Source organism: Bombina bombina, unplaced genomic scaffold (genome assembly GCF_027579735.1).
Source record: "Bombina bombina isolate aBomBom1 unplaced genomic scaffold, aBomBom1.pri scaffold_1304, whole genome shotgun sequence".
Taxonomy (NCBI): domain Eukaryota; kingdom Metazoa; phylum Chordata; class Amphibia; order Anura; family Bombinatoridae; genus Bombina; species Bombina bombina.
Window position 1 is genome coordinate 1 of NW_026512093.1, and position 12,500 is coordinate 12,500.

A 12,500-nucleotide genomic window follows, 5' to 3' on the forward strand; every position below is an offset into this window, starting at 1 on the left:
TGTTTTTAAAATGGTAGTGGGTAGCCAGTAGTTCACCATCCCCAAAACTTTACTATGGGCAAAATTTATCAAGCCCTGAAAAAATGCACCTAAAAAGTTGCGATTATTTCCGGAATAGTTCGCAATGTGTGAAGTAAAAAATGGCGCCAGTATTTATTAAAATTCTAGAGACATTTTTGGGGCAAAACATTTTTGCGATGTCAAGCGAATGGCTCTTGTTAAGTGTGTTCAGTCCACGGGTCATCCATTACTTATGGAATATATTCTCTCCCCAACAGGAAATTGCAAGAGGATCACCCAAGCAGAGCTGCTACATAGCTCCTCCCCTCACATGTCATATCCAGTCATTCTCTTGCAACCTAATAGATAGGATGTTGTGAGAGGTCTGTGGTGTTTTTATACTTAGTTTATTCTTCAATCAAAAGTTTGTTATTTTAAAATGACACCGGAGTGTGTTGTTTATTCGCAGGCAGTATTTGGAAGAAGAATCTGCCTGCGTTTTCTATGATCTTAGCGGCAGTAACTAAGATCCACTGGCTGTTCTCGCATATTCTGAGGAGTGGGGTAACTTTCAGAAAGGGAATGGCGTGCGGGGAACCCTGCAAACAAGATATGTGCAGTAAATTATTTTTCTAAGGAATGGAATTGACTAAGAAAATACTGCTGATACCGATGTAATGTAAGTAAAAGCCTTTAATACAGTGAGAGCGACTGTTAGCAGGCTGGTTTAAATATATACAGTAAAGTAATTTTCTAAGGAATGGAATTTGACTGAGAAAATGCTATTAATACTGAAGTGATGTTATAAGCCTTTAATGCAGTAGGAAGACTGTCAGGCTTATCTATAGAGATACATGCTCCTTAAAAAAGGGATGTTTAAAACGATTCTGCTGGCATGTTTAATCGTTTTTGTGAGGTACATTGGTGATAAAACTTGTTGGGGCATACATTTTTCCACATGGCTGACAATATTTCTGCATAGAAACAGTTAACTGAAACTCCCAATATTGTAATATTGAGTAGGAGGGGCCTATTTTAGCGCTCTTTTGACGCAGTAAAAATTCAGGCTCTGTCTTCCTGCTTCATTCTGCTTGACACGGGTCGTCTCCAGACAGCTTAAGGGACTTCAAAAGTCATTTTGAGGGAGGTAATCAGTCACAGCAGACCTGTGACAGTGGTTTTTTGACTGTATTAAAAAAACGTTTTTTTGCTTATAAAAACCGTTTGGGTTTTAAGGGGTTAATCATCCATTTGCAAGTGGGTGCAATGCTCTGCTAACTTAATACATTTACTGTGAAAATGTGATTGCTATAACTGATTTGGTTCATTGTTATTTCAACTGACAGTTTTCTGTGCTTCTTAAAGGCACAGTAGCGTTTTTCTTTATTACTTGTAAAATTATTTACAGTGTTTTCCAAGTCTGCTAGTCTTATTGCTAGTCTGTTTAAACATGTCTGACACAGATGAATCTGTTTGTTCACTATGTTTAAAGGCCACTGTGGAGCCCCACAGAAACATGTGTACCAAATGTATTGATTTCACTTTAAATAATAAAGGTCAGTCTTTATCTATAAAGGAATTATCACCAGACAACGAGGGGGAAGTTATGCCGACTAACTCTCCTCACGTGTCAGTACCTTCGCCTCCCGCTCAGGAGGCGCGTGATATTGTGACGCCAAGTGCATCAGGGACGGCCATACAAATCACATTACAAGACATGGCTAATATTATGAATAATACCCTGACAGAAGTATTATCTAAATTGACAGAATTAAGAGGCAAGCGCGATCGCTCTGGGGTAAGATTAGAGCGCGCTGGTGTTTCGAGAGCCATGTCCGATACTGCGTCACAGTTTGCAGAACATGACGGAGAGCTTCATTCTGTAGGTGACGGATCTGATCCAGGGAAACCGGATTCAGAGATCTCTAATTTTAAATTTAAGCTTGAGAACCTCTGTGTATTGCTAGGAGAGGTTTTAGCGGCTCTGAATGACTGTAATACAGTTGCGATTCCAGAGAAATTATGTAGGCTGGATAGATACTATGCAGTACCGGTGTGTACCGACGTTTTTCCTATACCTAAAAGGCTTACAGAAATTATTAGCAAGGAGTGGGATAGACCTGGTGTGCCCTTTTCCCCACCTCCTGTATTTAGAAAAATGTTTCCAATAGACGCCACTACACGGGACTTATGGCAGACGGTCCCTAAGGTGGAGGGAGCAGTTTCTACTTTAGCTAAGCGTACCACTATCCCGGTGGAAGATAGTTGTGCTTTTTCGGATCCAATGGATAAAAAATTGGAGGGTTACCTTAAGAAAATGTTTGTTCAACAAGGTTTTATCTTACAGCCCCTTGCATGCATTGCGCCTGTCACTGCTGCTGCGGCATTTTGGTTTGAGTCTCTAGAAGAGGCCATCCACTCGGCTCCATTGGATGAAATTATGGATAAGCTTAAAGCACTTAAGCTAGTTAATGCATTTGTTTCGGATGCCATTGTACATCTAACTAAACTAACGGCTAAGAATTCCGGTTTTGCCATTCAAGCGCGCAGAGCGTTATGGCTTAAATCCTGGTCAGCTGATGTGACTTCTAAATCTAAATTACTTAATATTCCTTTCAAGGGGCAAACCTTATTCGGGCCCGGCTTGAAAGAAATTATCGCTGACATTACGGGAGGTAAGGGTCATACCCTTCCTCAGGACATGGCCAAATCAAAGGCCAAACAGTCTAATTTTCGTGCTTTTCGAAACTTCAAGGCAGGAGCAACGTCAACTTCCTCCGCTCCAAAACAGGAAGGAACCAATGCTCGTTACAGACAGGCCTGGAAAACTAACCAGCCCTGGAACAAGGGCAAACAGGCCAGAAAACCTGCTTCTGCCCCTAAGACAGCATGAAGGGATGGCCTCCTATCCGGAAACGGATCTAGTGGGGGGCAGACTTTCTCTCTTCGCCCAGGCATGGGCAAGAGATGTCCAGGATCCCTGGGCGTTGGAGATCATATCTCAGGGATATCTTCTGGACTTCAAGACTTCTCCTCCTCTAGGGAGATTTCATCTTTCAAGGTTATCAGAAAACCAAATAAAGAAAGAGGCATTCCTATGTTGCGTACAAGACCTCCTAGTAATGGGAGTGATCCACCCAGTTCCGCGGACGGAACAAGGACAGGGATTTTATTCAAATCTGTTTGTGGTTCCCAAGAAAGAGGGTACCTTCAGGCCAATTTTGGACCTAAAGATTTTAAACAAATTCCTAAGAGTTCCATCATTCAAAATGGAAACTATTCGGACTATCCTACCCATGATCCAAGAGGGTCAGTACATGACCACGGTGGATTTAAAGGATGCCTACGTTCACATACCGATTCACAAAGATCATCATCGGTTCCTCAGATTTGCCTTCCTAGACAGGCATTACCAGATTGTAACTCTTCCCTTCGGGTTGGCTACGGCCCCGAGAATCTTTACAAAGGTGCTGGGCTCTCTTCTGGCGGTTCTAAGACCGCGAGGCATAGCGGTGGCTCCGTATCTAGACGACATCCTGATACAGGCGACAAGCTTGCAAATTGCCAAGTCTCATACAGAGATAGTTCTGGCATTTCTAAGGTCGCATGGGTGGAAGGTGAACGTGGAAAAGAGTTCTCTATCACCACGCACAAGAGTCTCCTTCCTAGGGACTCTGATAGATTCTGTAAAAATGAAAATTTACCTGACGGAGGCCAGGTTATCAAAACTCTTAGATGCTTGCCGGGTCCTTCATTCCATTCCACACCCGTCAGTGGCTCAGTGCATGGAAGTAATCGGCCTAATGGTAGCGGCAATGGACATAGTGCCATTTGCGCGCCTGCATCTCAGACCGCTGCAGTTGTGCATGCTAAGTCAGTGGAATGGGGATTACTCAGATTTGTCCCCTCTACTAAATCTGGATCAAGAGACCAGAGATTCTCTTCTCTGGTGGTTATCTCGGGTCCATCTGTCCAGGGGCATGACTTTTCGCAGGCCAGATTGGACGATTGTGACAACAGATGCCAGCCTCCTAGGCTGGGGCGCAGTCTGGAATTCCCTGAAGGCTCAGGGATCCTGGACTCAGGAGGAGAAACTCCTCCCAATAAATATTCTGGAGCTAAGGGCAATATTCAACGCTCTTCTAGCTTGGCCTCAGCTAGCAACACTGAGGTTAATCAGATTTCAGTCGGACAACATCACGACTGTGGCTTATATCAACCATCAAGGGGGAACCAGGAGCTCCCTTGTGATGTTGGAAGTCTCAAAGATAATTCGCTGGGCAGAGTCTCACTCTTGCCACTTGTCAGCGATCCACATCCCAGGAGTGGAGAACTGGGAGGCGGACTTTCTAAGTCGTCAGAGTTTTCATCCGGGGGAGTGGGAACTCCATCCGGAGGTATTTGCTCAACTGGTCCATCGTTGGGGCAAACCAGATCTGGATCTCATGGCGTCTCGCCAGAATGCCAAACTTCCTCTTTTCGGTTCGAGGTCCAGGGACCCGGGAGCGAAGCTGATAGATGCTCTAGCAGCTCCTTGGTTCTTCAGCATGGCTTATGTGTTTCCACCGTTTCCTCTGCTCCCTCGACTGATTGCCAAGATCAAACAGGAGAGAGCATCGGTGATTCTGATAGCGCCTGCGTGGCCACGCAGGACCTGGTATGCAGACCTAGTGGTCATGTCGTCCTGTCCTCCATGGACTCTACCTTTGAGGAAAGACCTTCTAATACAAGGTCCTTTCAATCATCCACATCTAATTTCTCTGAGACTGACTGTGTGGAGATTGAACGCTTGATCCTATCAAAGCGTGGTTTCTCAGAGTCAGTTATTGATACTTTGATACAGGCACGAAAGCCTGTTACCAGAAAAATCTACCATAAGATATGGCGTAAATACATGTATTGGTGCGAATCCAAGAGTTACTCGTGGAGTAAGGTTAGGATTCCAAGGATATTGTCTTTTCTCCAAGAGGGTTTGGAAAAAGGCTTATCAGCTAGTTCTTTAAAGGGACAGATTTCTGCTCTGTCTATTCTTTTGCACAAGCGTCTGGCAGAAGTTCCAGACGTCCAGGCCTTTTGTCAAGCGTTAGCTAGGATTAAGCCTGTGTTTAAAACTGTTGCTCCTCCGTGGAGCTTAAACTTGGTTCTTAAAGTTCTTCAAGGAGTTCCGTTTGAACCCCTTCATTCCGTTGATATTAAACTTTTATCTTGGAAAGCTCTATTTTTGATGGCTATTTCCTCGGCTCTAAGAGTCTCGGAATTGTCTGCCTTACACTGTGATCTCCTTATCTGATTTTCCATTCAGACAAGGTAGTTCTGCGTACTAAACCTGGGTTTTTACCTAAGGTAGTCTCTAACAGGAATATCAATCAGGAGATTGTTGTTCCGTCATTATGTCCTAATCCTTCTTCAAGGAAGGAACGACTTTTGCATAATCTGGATGTAGTCCGTGCCCTGAAATTCTATTTACAGGCAACTAAAGATTTTCGTCAAACTTCTTCCCTGTTTGTCGTTTACTCTAGACAGAGGAGAGGTCAAAAAGCTTCGGCAACCTCTCTCTCCTTTTGGCTTCGTAGCATAATACGTTTAGCCTATGAGACTGTTGGACAGCAGCCCCCTGAAAGAATTACAGCTCATTCCACTAGAGCTGTGGCTTCTACCTGGGCCTTTAAGAATGAGGCCTCTGTTGAACAGATTTGCAAGGCTGCGACTTGGTCTTCGCTTCACACTTTTTCAAAATTTTACAAATTTGACACTTTTGCTTCTTCGGAGGCGGTTTTTGGAGAAAAGTTCTACAGGCAGTGGTTCCTTCCGATTAATTGCCTGCCTTGTCCCTCCCATCATCCGTGTACTTGGCTTTGGTATTGGTATCCCATAAGTAATGGATGACCCGTGGATTGAACACACTTAACAAGAGAAAACATAATTTATGCTTACCTGATAAATTTATTTCTCTTGTAGTGTGTTCAGTCCACGGCCCGCCCTGTCTTTTTAAGGCAGATCTAAATTTTATTTAATACTTCAGTCACCACTGCACCCTATGGTTCCTCCTTTCTCGTCTTGTTTTGGTCGAATGACTGAATATGACATGTGAGGGGAGGAGCTATGTAGCAGCTCTGCTTGGGTGATCCTCTTGCAATTTCCTGTTGGGGAGAGAATATATTCCATAAGTAATGGATGACCCGTGGACTGAACACACTACAAGAGAAATAAATTTATCAGGTAAGCATAAATTGTTTTTCTTGCGAAAATGCCATTTTCACTTTATTTATCAATCTTAATTTTAGACACCGTCACCGGTAAATGGTATATTGTTTTAATCAAGTGATTGTTTGTAAGAATGTTATTTCTTACATAATAAAGTTATTTCTATTTTGCCCCTTCTTTGGCTCTCTTTCATTGAGGAAGGTTGCCCGTTTTTTGGAGCTTATCTTCGTTCTTTTTAATACACTTATTTCAATTGCACTTAAATTATTTTACTTTTTTTGAAATTTGTGTATACCTTTTTGTTATTTCATTATTTTTATTCAGGTTCTGCACCTTGTTGTGGGCAATTTCTAACCTTAGATACAGCAAGAAAAACACATATTTCCATTTTCCCTCCAAACTACAATATCGCTCTTTATTTTTCACTCCTCGCAACCTACAAATTGGCGAGAATAAAAACAGTGATTATTGCATGCACCACTTTTCATAAATATATGAGAACTGCGAATATATATACAGGCTTTTTAAAATGCCAATAGAGATTAATACAAGAATTAGGCATTTCCAGACAACTTATTTGCATATATTTAAGACTTGCGAATGGTCATGAGTCAGTTTGTTCGCACATATGAAAAGTTGCGACTTTATTGGTGCATAACCTTTCATAAATATGGTGATATTATTTGTGAGGTTTTTTTGACGACAAATGTGAGAATTTTCTTATTCTCACTTTGATAAATCTTGCCCTATGTGTGGGCAGTTCCATATCATGTGTAAAGTATTTGTTTTGCTAGCCTTGCAACGAGGACAAGCGCTCTCATCATTCCCCGTCCAGTGATAGAATTACTTAGGTGATATATACACATTGTGTAGTAATATGAAGTGTGACTCTCTAACTTCTGAAGAGAGTGTGGCTTTCCTAACCGCCTGGATGTTTTTTGTTAGCGCTGTAGCTGGGACCATTTATGTGACATGTCCTGAACATTCTTCTTGCTTGCTGAGACCAAGGGCTAGATTTATCAAAGCTGAGGCGTACAGGGGCGCGTATACGCGCCCCTGTACGCCTCAGCTCGCCTGTGGCGGGGCGAAATTACCCGCAAGTATTCACCATTGCAGACGAGCAATGGTCGAGCTCGTGTGCAATCCCGCCCTCTGCCCACGCACAGCCAATCACGCGCGGGCAGGAGCTGTCAATCTCCTTGGTCGGACTCGACTGCGGAGATTGAATTTCGCCACCTTAGAAGTGGCGAAGAGGTTCGGGAAGGCTTGTTAAATTACGACGAGCAAGTTCTTATGAGAACTTGCAGCCGTAGGGCTTTAATAAATCGAGCCCCAAGAGTAGGGAATATATCGGTGATATTGATGTTACACCTCCCCGGACCCACTCTAGGATTTTAATGGCTTGGGCTTCCTTTGAGGTGTTGTATGTAGCCAATATACTGTTGATGTAATGTCTCGCCTGCAAATAAGCGAAGTGGTGTGTTATCGGGAGCTTATGTGGTGCATAGGTCTCCAAATGTAAGTATGTGTTTACCGTCCCCCCTCCAGTAACATTCTCAAATTACAGGTAGCATCACGTCTAACCATGTCACTCCTCTGTATATCTGTCTATCTACCCTGTTATGTCATACACAGATATCTATTAGCTCTTAGTGACCAATAAAACATTATTTTTATAGCTCTCATATGGACTTGCAATATACTTACATATGTTCTTTCTTTTTAAAGGTTTGCAGCAAAATTAATCTCTGGAGTGCTTGATTTCAAAGCAAAACTTGACAGGTTAGTTTGACAAATTTTTTTTTTTAACTTTCTCTCATTCTTTTCTCTCGCTTTCTCTTTTCTCTTTTCTCTCTATCTCTTTCTCTCTCTTCTTTCTCTCTCTTCTTTCTTTCTCTCTCTTCTTTCTTTCTCTCTCTCTTCTTTCTCTCTCTTCTTTCTTTCTCTCTCTCTTCTTTCTTTCTCTCTCTTCTTTCTCTCTCTCTTCTTTCTCTCTCTCTCTCTCTTCTTTCTCTCTCTCTTCTTTCTCTCTCTCTTCTTTCTCTCTCTCTTCTTTCTCTCTCTCTCTTCTTTCTTTCTCTCTCTTCTTTCTCTCTCTTCTCTTCTCTCTTTTCTCTTTCTCTCTTTCCTCTTTCTCTCTCTTTCTCTCTTCTCTCTCTCTTTTCTCTCTTCTCTCTCTCTCTTCTCTTTCTCTTTTCTCTCTCTCTTTCTCTTCTCTTTCTCTTCTCTCTCTTCTCTCTCTCTCTTTCTCTTCTCTTTCTCTCTCTTTCTCTCTCTTCTCTCTTTCTCTTTCTCTCTCTTTCTCTCTCTTCCTCTCTCCTCTTTCTCTCTCTTTCTTTCTCTCTCTCTTTCTCTCTCTTTCTCTCTTTCTCTCTCTTTTCACTCTCTTTCCTCTCTCTTTCTCTCTCTTTCTCTCTCTTTCTCCTCTCTTTCTCTCTCTTTCTCTCTCTTTCTCTCTCTTTCTCTCTCTTTCTCTCTCTTCTCTCTCTTTCTCTCTCTTTCTCTTCTCTCTTCTCTCACTCTTTCTCTCTTCTCTTTCTCTTCTCTCTTTCCTCTCTTCTCTCTCTCTTTCTCTCTCTCTTTCTCTTTCTCTCTCATCTTTCTCTTTTCTCTCTTTCTCTTCTCTCTTTCTCTCTCTTCTCTCTCTCTTTCTCTTTCTCTCTCTCTCTCTTTCTCTCTCTCTCTTTCTCTCTTCTCTCTTTCTCTTTCTCTCTCTCTCTTTCTCTTTCTCTTTCTCTCTCTTTCTCTTCTCTCTTCTCTTCTCTCTTCTCTTTCTCCTCTTTCTCTTCTCTCTCTCTCTCTCTCTCTCTCTCTTCATCTCATTTTATTTATATAATATTTCTGCATCTCTCAGTCCAGAAGGTCTTTCAGAATTATGGAGAGGACATAGTCTATGTCCAGAGCAATATTACAACTTCTTTGGGTCATGTAGAGAGCCTGGAACCAAAAGAGACCGCGTGCTACTGCACTCACGGCACAAATCTTCGTCCCATCATGTTACGGTCTGCAGAAACTTTCAGGTGACTTACTGTTGTGGTTGTGTCATTGAAAAATGAGCTGCAGTAGGGCCTAAAAACTGCAAAACAGCTCAGCACAGGGGTGGAAATGGCTCAGCAGGTAAAGGGTTAACGGGATGTAAATGTACACATTAAAGGGACAGTCTACTTGTTTGGAAAAAAATAAAAATAAATTATATATATATGGCACATATGAGCCTACCTAGGTTGAGCTTTCAACAAAGAAGACCAAGGGAACAAAGCAAATTTGATGAGAAAATTAAGTTAGAAAGTTGTTCAAAATTGCATGCCCTATCTGAATCATGACATTTTGCCTAGACCGTCCCTTTAAGCCCTGTAATGCACGTGACCTACATACAAAATAATTGGTCGATCAATAACCCTTTTAGAAATGTAATTATTTTTCTGCACAATTCACCATAATGCCTGTGGATATTTTTGTAGATAAATCATTTGAGATCTACAGAAGAATCTTTTAAAAAGCATATAAATCTGTCACTGTTTTTTAATGATTTTCAAAATGACCTAAATAGCCTGTTGAGTGTGTTTATTTTAACTTCCTTAATTGTGACCAATTAGGGCTAGCTGTAAATTATTTTGCTCACTGCTCTAAGCAATCACAGTCTAGTATATAGCTGGTTTAGGTAGTTTGCTGCATTTTGAAGAAAACCAAGGTGGGACAAACACAATTTTACAAAAAATAAGAGGTGAATAATGTTCCTTTAATATACAGAATAACAACAATTCATTTTATATCCCAAATTCATATTTCTTCATCCTGGAACAAGAAAATATTTGAGGCAAAGGTCCAGTGATTAAGGGGATCAGTACCCTTGTGGGGAGGAGTCAGTACAGACTGATGCACAGTTGGGGGGGGAGTTAGAGATATTAAAACACTTTGAGATGGTAATATAAAATGATAAATCGTATGTTTAAAAAAAACAAACCTCTGCAATATTTTTTCATTATTTATTTTGTCCCCTTTTCCTGTAATTCCATTCTGAAATTGTGAGCTTTTCAGTTCCTGTTAGAAATGGAAGAGCAGAACACTGTTATATTCCCCACAACCATTGGCTGCACACTCTAGTGACCTATTTATAACTGTCCCTAATTGGCCACAGCAGAGAAGTTAACCTAAGTTACAACATGGCAGCTCCCATTGTTTTATAGACACTAAAACTTTACACTTATTTTGTCAATATTTAAACAGCTAATGAAACTATAAAAAATACATCTACCTGTTATTCTCAGACTAATCTTTCCTTTAAATGCATCATTCTATCTAGCATTTGTGTAGTGTTTAATGTCCCTTTAAAGGAGTCAGTGGGCATGACTTGGTGGTTTATGTTTGTGACATGGTTTTTATAGACAAACGATTAGATAATCCATATTTAACAAACCTATAATAGGAAGGGAAGCATAAATAAAGAGGAGCACATCTGATCTGTGCCGCTATGTCTCATTCATCGCTGCGGAATCTGTTGGCACATTATAAATAAAGAATAATAATAATTGTTTCGGTTCTCACTCATTTTTCACTATCCAGTTCTTCCAGATAGATGTGTATAACAGTGACAGATCCCCTCTTACGGAGAATCAGATTCACCAGCAGCTGCTGTTCTTGCGCGCTCACTCACACAAGACCGACAAGGTGCCAGTGGGTGTCCTCACCACTGACCATCGAAATAGCTGGGGACGGGCGTACGGCACCCTCATCCGGGGTAAGTATGTGTGTTGGGCAAGTACACGAAAAGGAGAGAGGGAAACAGGGCGAAATGGTGGTGTTGTGAGATCTGTGTGTACTGGATCAGAACAGGAATAGTAGTGAGGGATACAGCGTAATATGGTGGTGTTGTGAGAGCTGTGTTTACTGGATCAGAACAGGAATAGTAGCAAGGACTACAGTGAAATATGGTGGTGTAGTGAGAGCTGTGTGTACTGGATTAGAACAGGAATAGTAGTGAGGGATACAGGACAATATGGTGGTGTAGTGAGAGCTCTGTATAGTGGATCAGAACAGGAATAGTAGTGAGGGATACAGCGCAATATGGTGGTGTAGTGAGATCTGTGTGTACTGGATCAGAACAGGAATAGTAGAGAGCGATACAGGACAATATGGTGGTGTAGTGGAAGCTGTGTACTAGATAAGAACAGGAATAGTAGTGAGGGATACAGGACAATATGGTGGTGTAGTGTAGTGGAAGCTGTGTACTAGATAAGAACAGGAATAGTAGTGAGGGATACAGGACAATATGGTGGTGTAGTGGAAGCTGTGTACTAGATAAGAACAGGAATAGTAGAGAGCGATACAGGACAATATGGTGGTGTAGTGGAAGCTGTGTACTAGATAAGAACAGGAATAGTAGTGAGGGATACAGGACAATATGGTGGTGTAATGGAAGCTGTGTACTAGATAAGAACAGGAATAGTAGTGAGGGATACAGGACAATATGGTGGTGTAGTGGAAGCTGTGTACTAGATAAGAACAGGAATAGTAGAGAGCGATACAGGACAATATTGTGGTGTAGTGAGAGTTGTGTGTACTGGATCAGAACAGGAATAGTAGAGAGCGATACAGGACAATATGGTGGTGTAGTGAGATCTGTGTGTACTGGATCAGAACAGGAATAGTAGAGAGCGATACAGGACAATATGGTGGTGTAGTAAGAGTTGTGTGTACTGGATCAGAACAGGAATAGCAGAAAGGGATAAAGGGCAATATGATGGTGTAGTGACAGCTGTGTGTGTACTGGGAAAGGCAATTTCTCATACATTTTATACTCCGCAGCCTTTATTGGACACACATTAAGGGGAAAATAATTTGACAATACACTGTTGCCTTTAACAGATCGGCTAAACAGGGAGTCTGTGCACAACATCCAGCATAGCCTCTTTACTCTGTGCCTTGATGCCACCGCGCTGAGGTACTCAGAGGAACTGTACAGCAGCCGGACAGCCGCGCAGATGCTACACGGCGGTGGTAGCCATGCTAACAGTGGCAACCGCTGGTTTGACAAAACTCTTCAGGTGCGCTCCCTACTTAGCCCCCACTAACCCTTTCTGCTAACCCCCAATACATCACGCTGCTTATACCCTTTATACCACTATTGCTCTATGTAACGTGTGAAGTGACAATGCGTATGACCCCTGCAGTTTGTGGTAGGGGAGGATGGGACCTGCGGCCTGATATACGATCAAGCAACGGCCGATGCCTCAGCGGTGTTGACGATGCTGCGTCATGTTCTGGATTATTGGTATGTTAATAAAAGAGGGTGCACC

General features: G+C 42.0%; 1 protein-coding gene across 1 annotated transcript in view; it reads left to right on the forward strand.

The window, feature by feature from the left end:
- Nucleotides 1-7,932: 7,932 nt before the first annotated feature.
- The window catches only part of LOC128644122 (carnitine O-acetyltransferase-like), a gene marked incomplete at its 5' end in the record, with an annotated part of 18,464 nt that continues 13,896 nt past the window's right edge, over nt 7,933-12,500 (forward strand). Inside the window, 5 exons of the mRNA XM_053696835.1 lie at nt 7,933-7,986; nt 9,059-9,224; nt 10,768-10,942; nt 12,070-12,248; nt 12,375-12,475. Coding sequence (XP_053552810.1) covers nt 7,933-7,986; nt 9,059-9,224; nt 10,768-10,942; nt 12,070-12,248; nt 12,375-12,475 — 675 coding nt within the window. The remainder of the gene's footprint in view (nt 7,987-9,058; nt 9,225-10,767; nt 10,943-12,069; nt 12,249-12,374; nt 12,476-12,500) is intronic.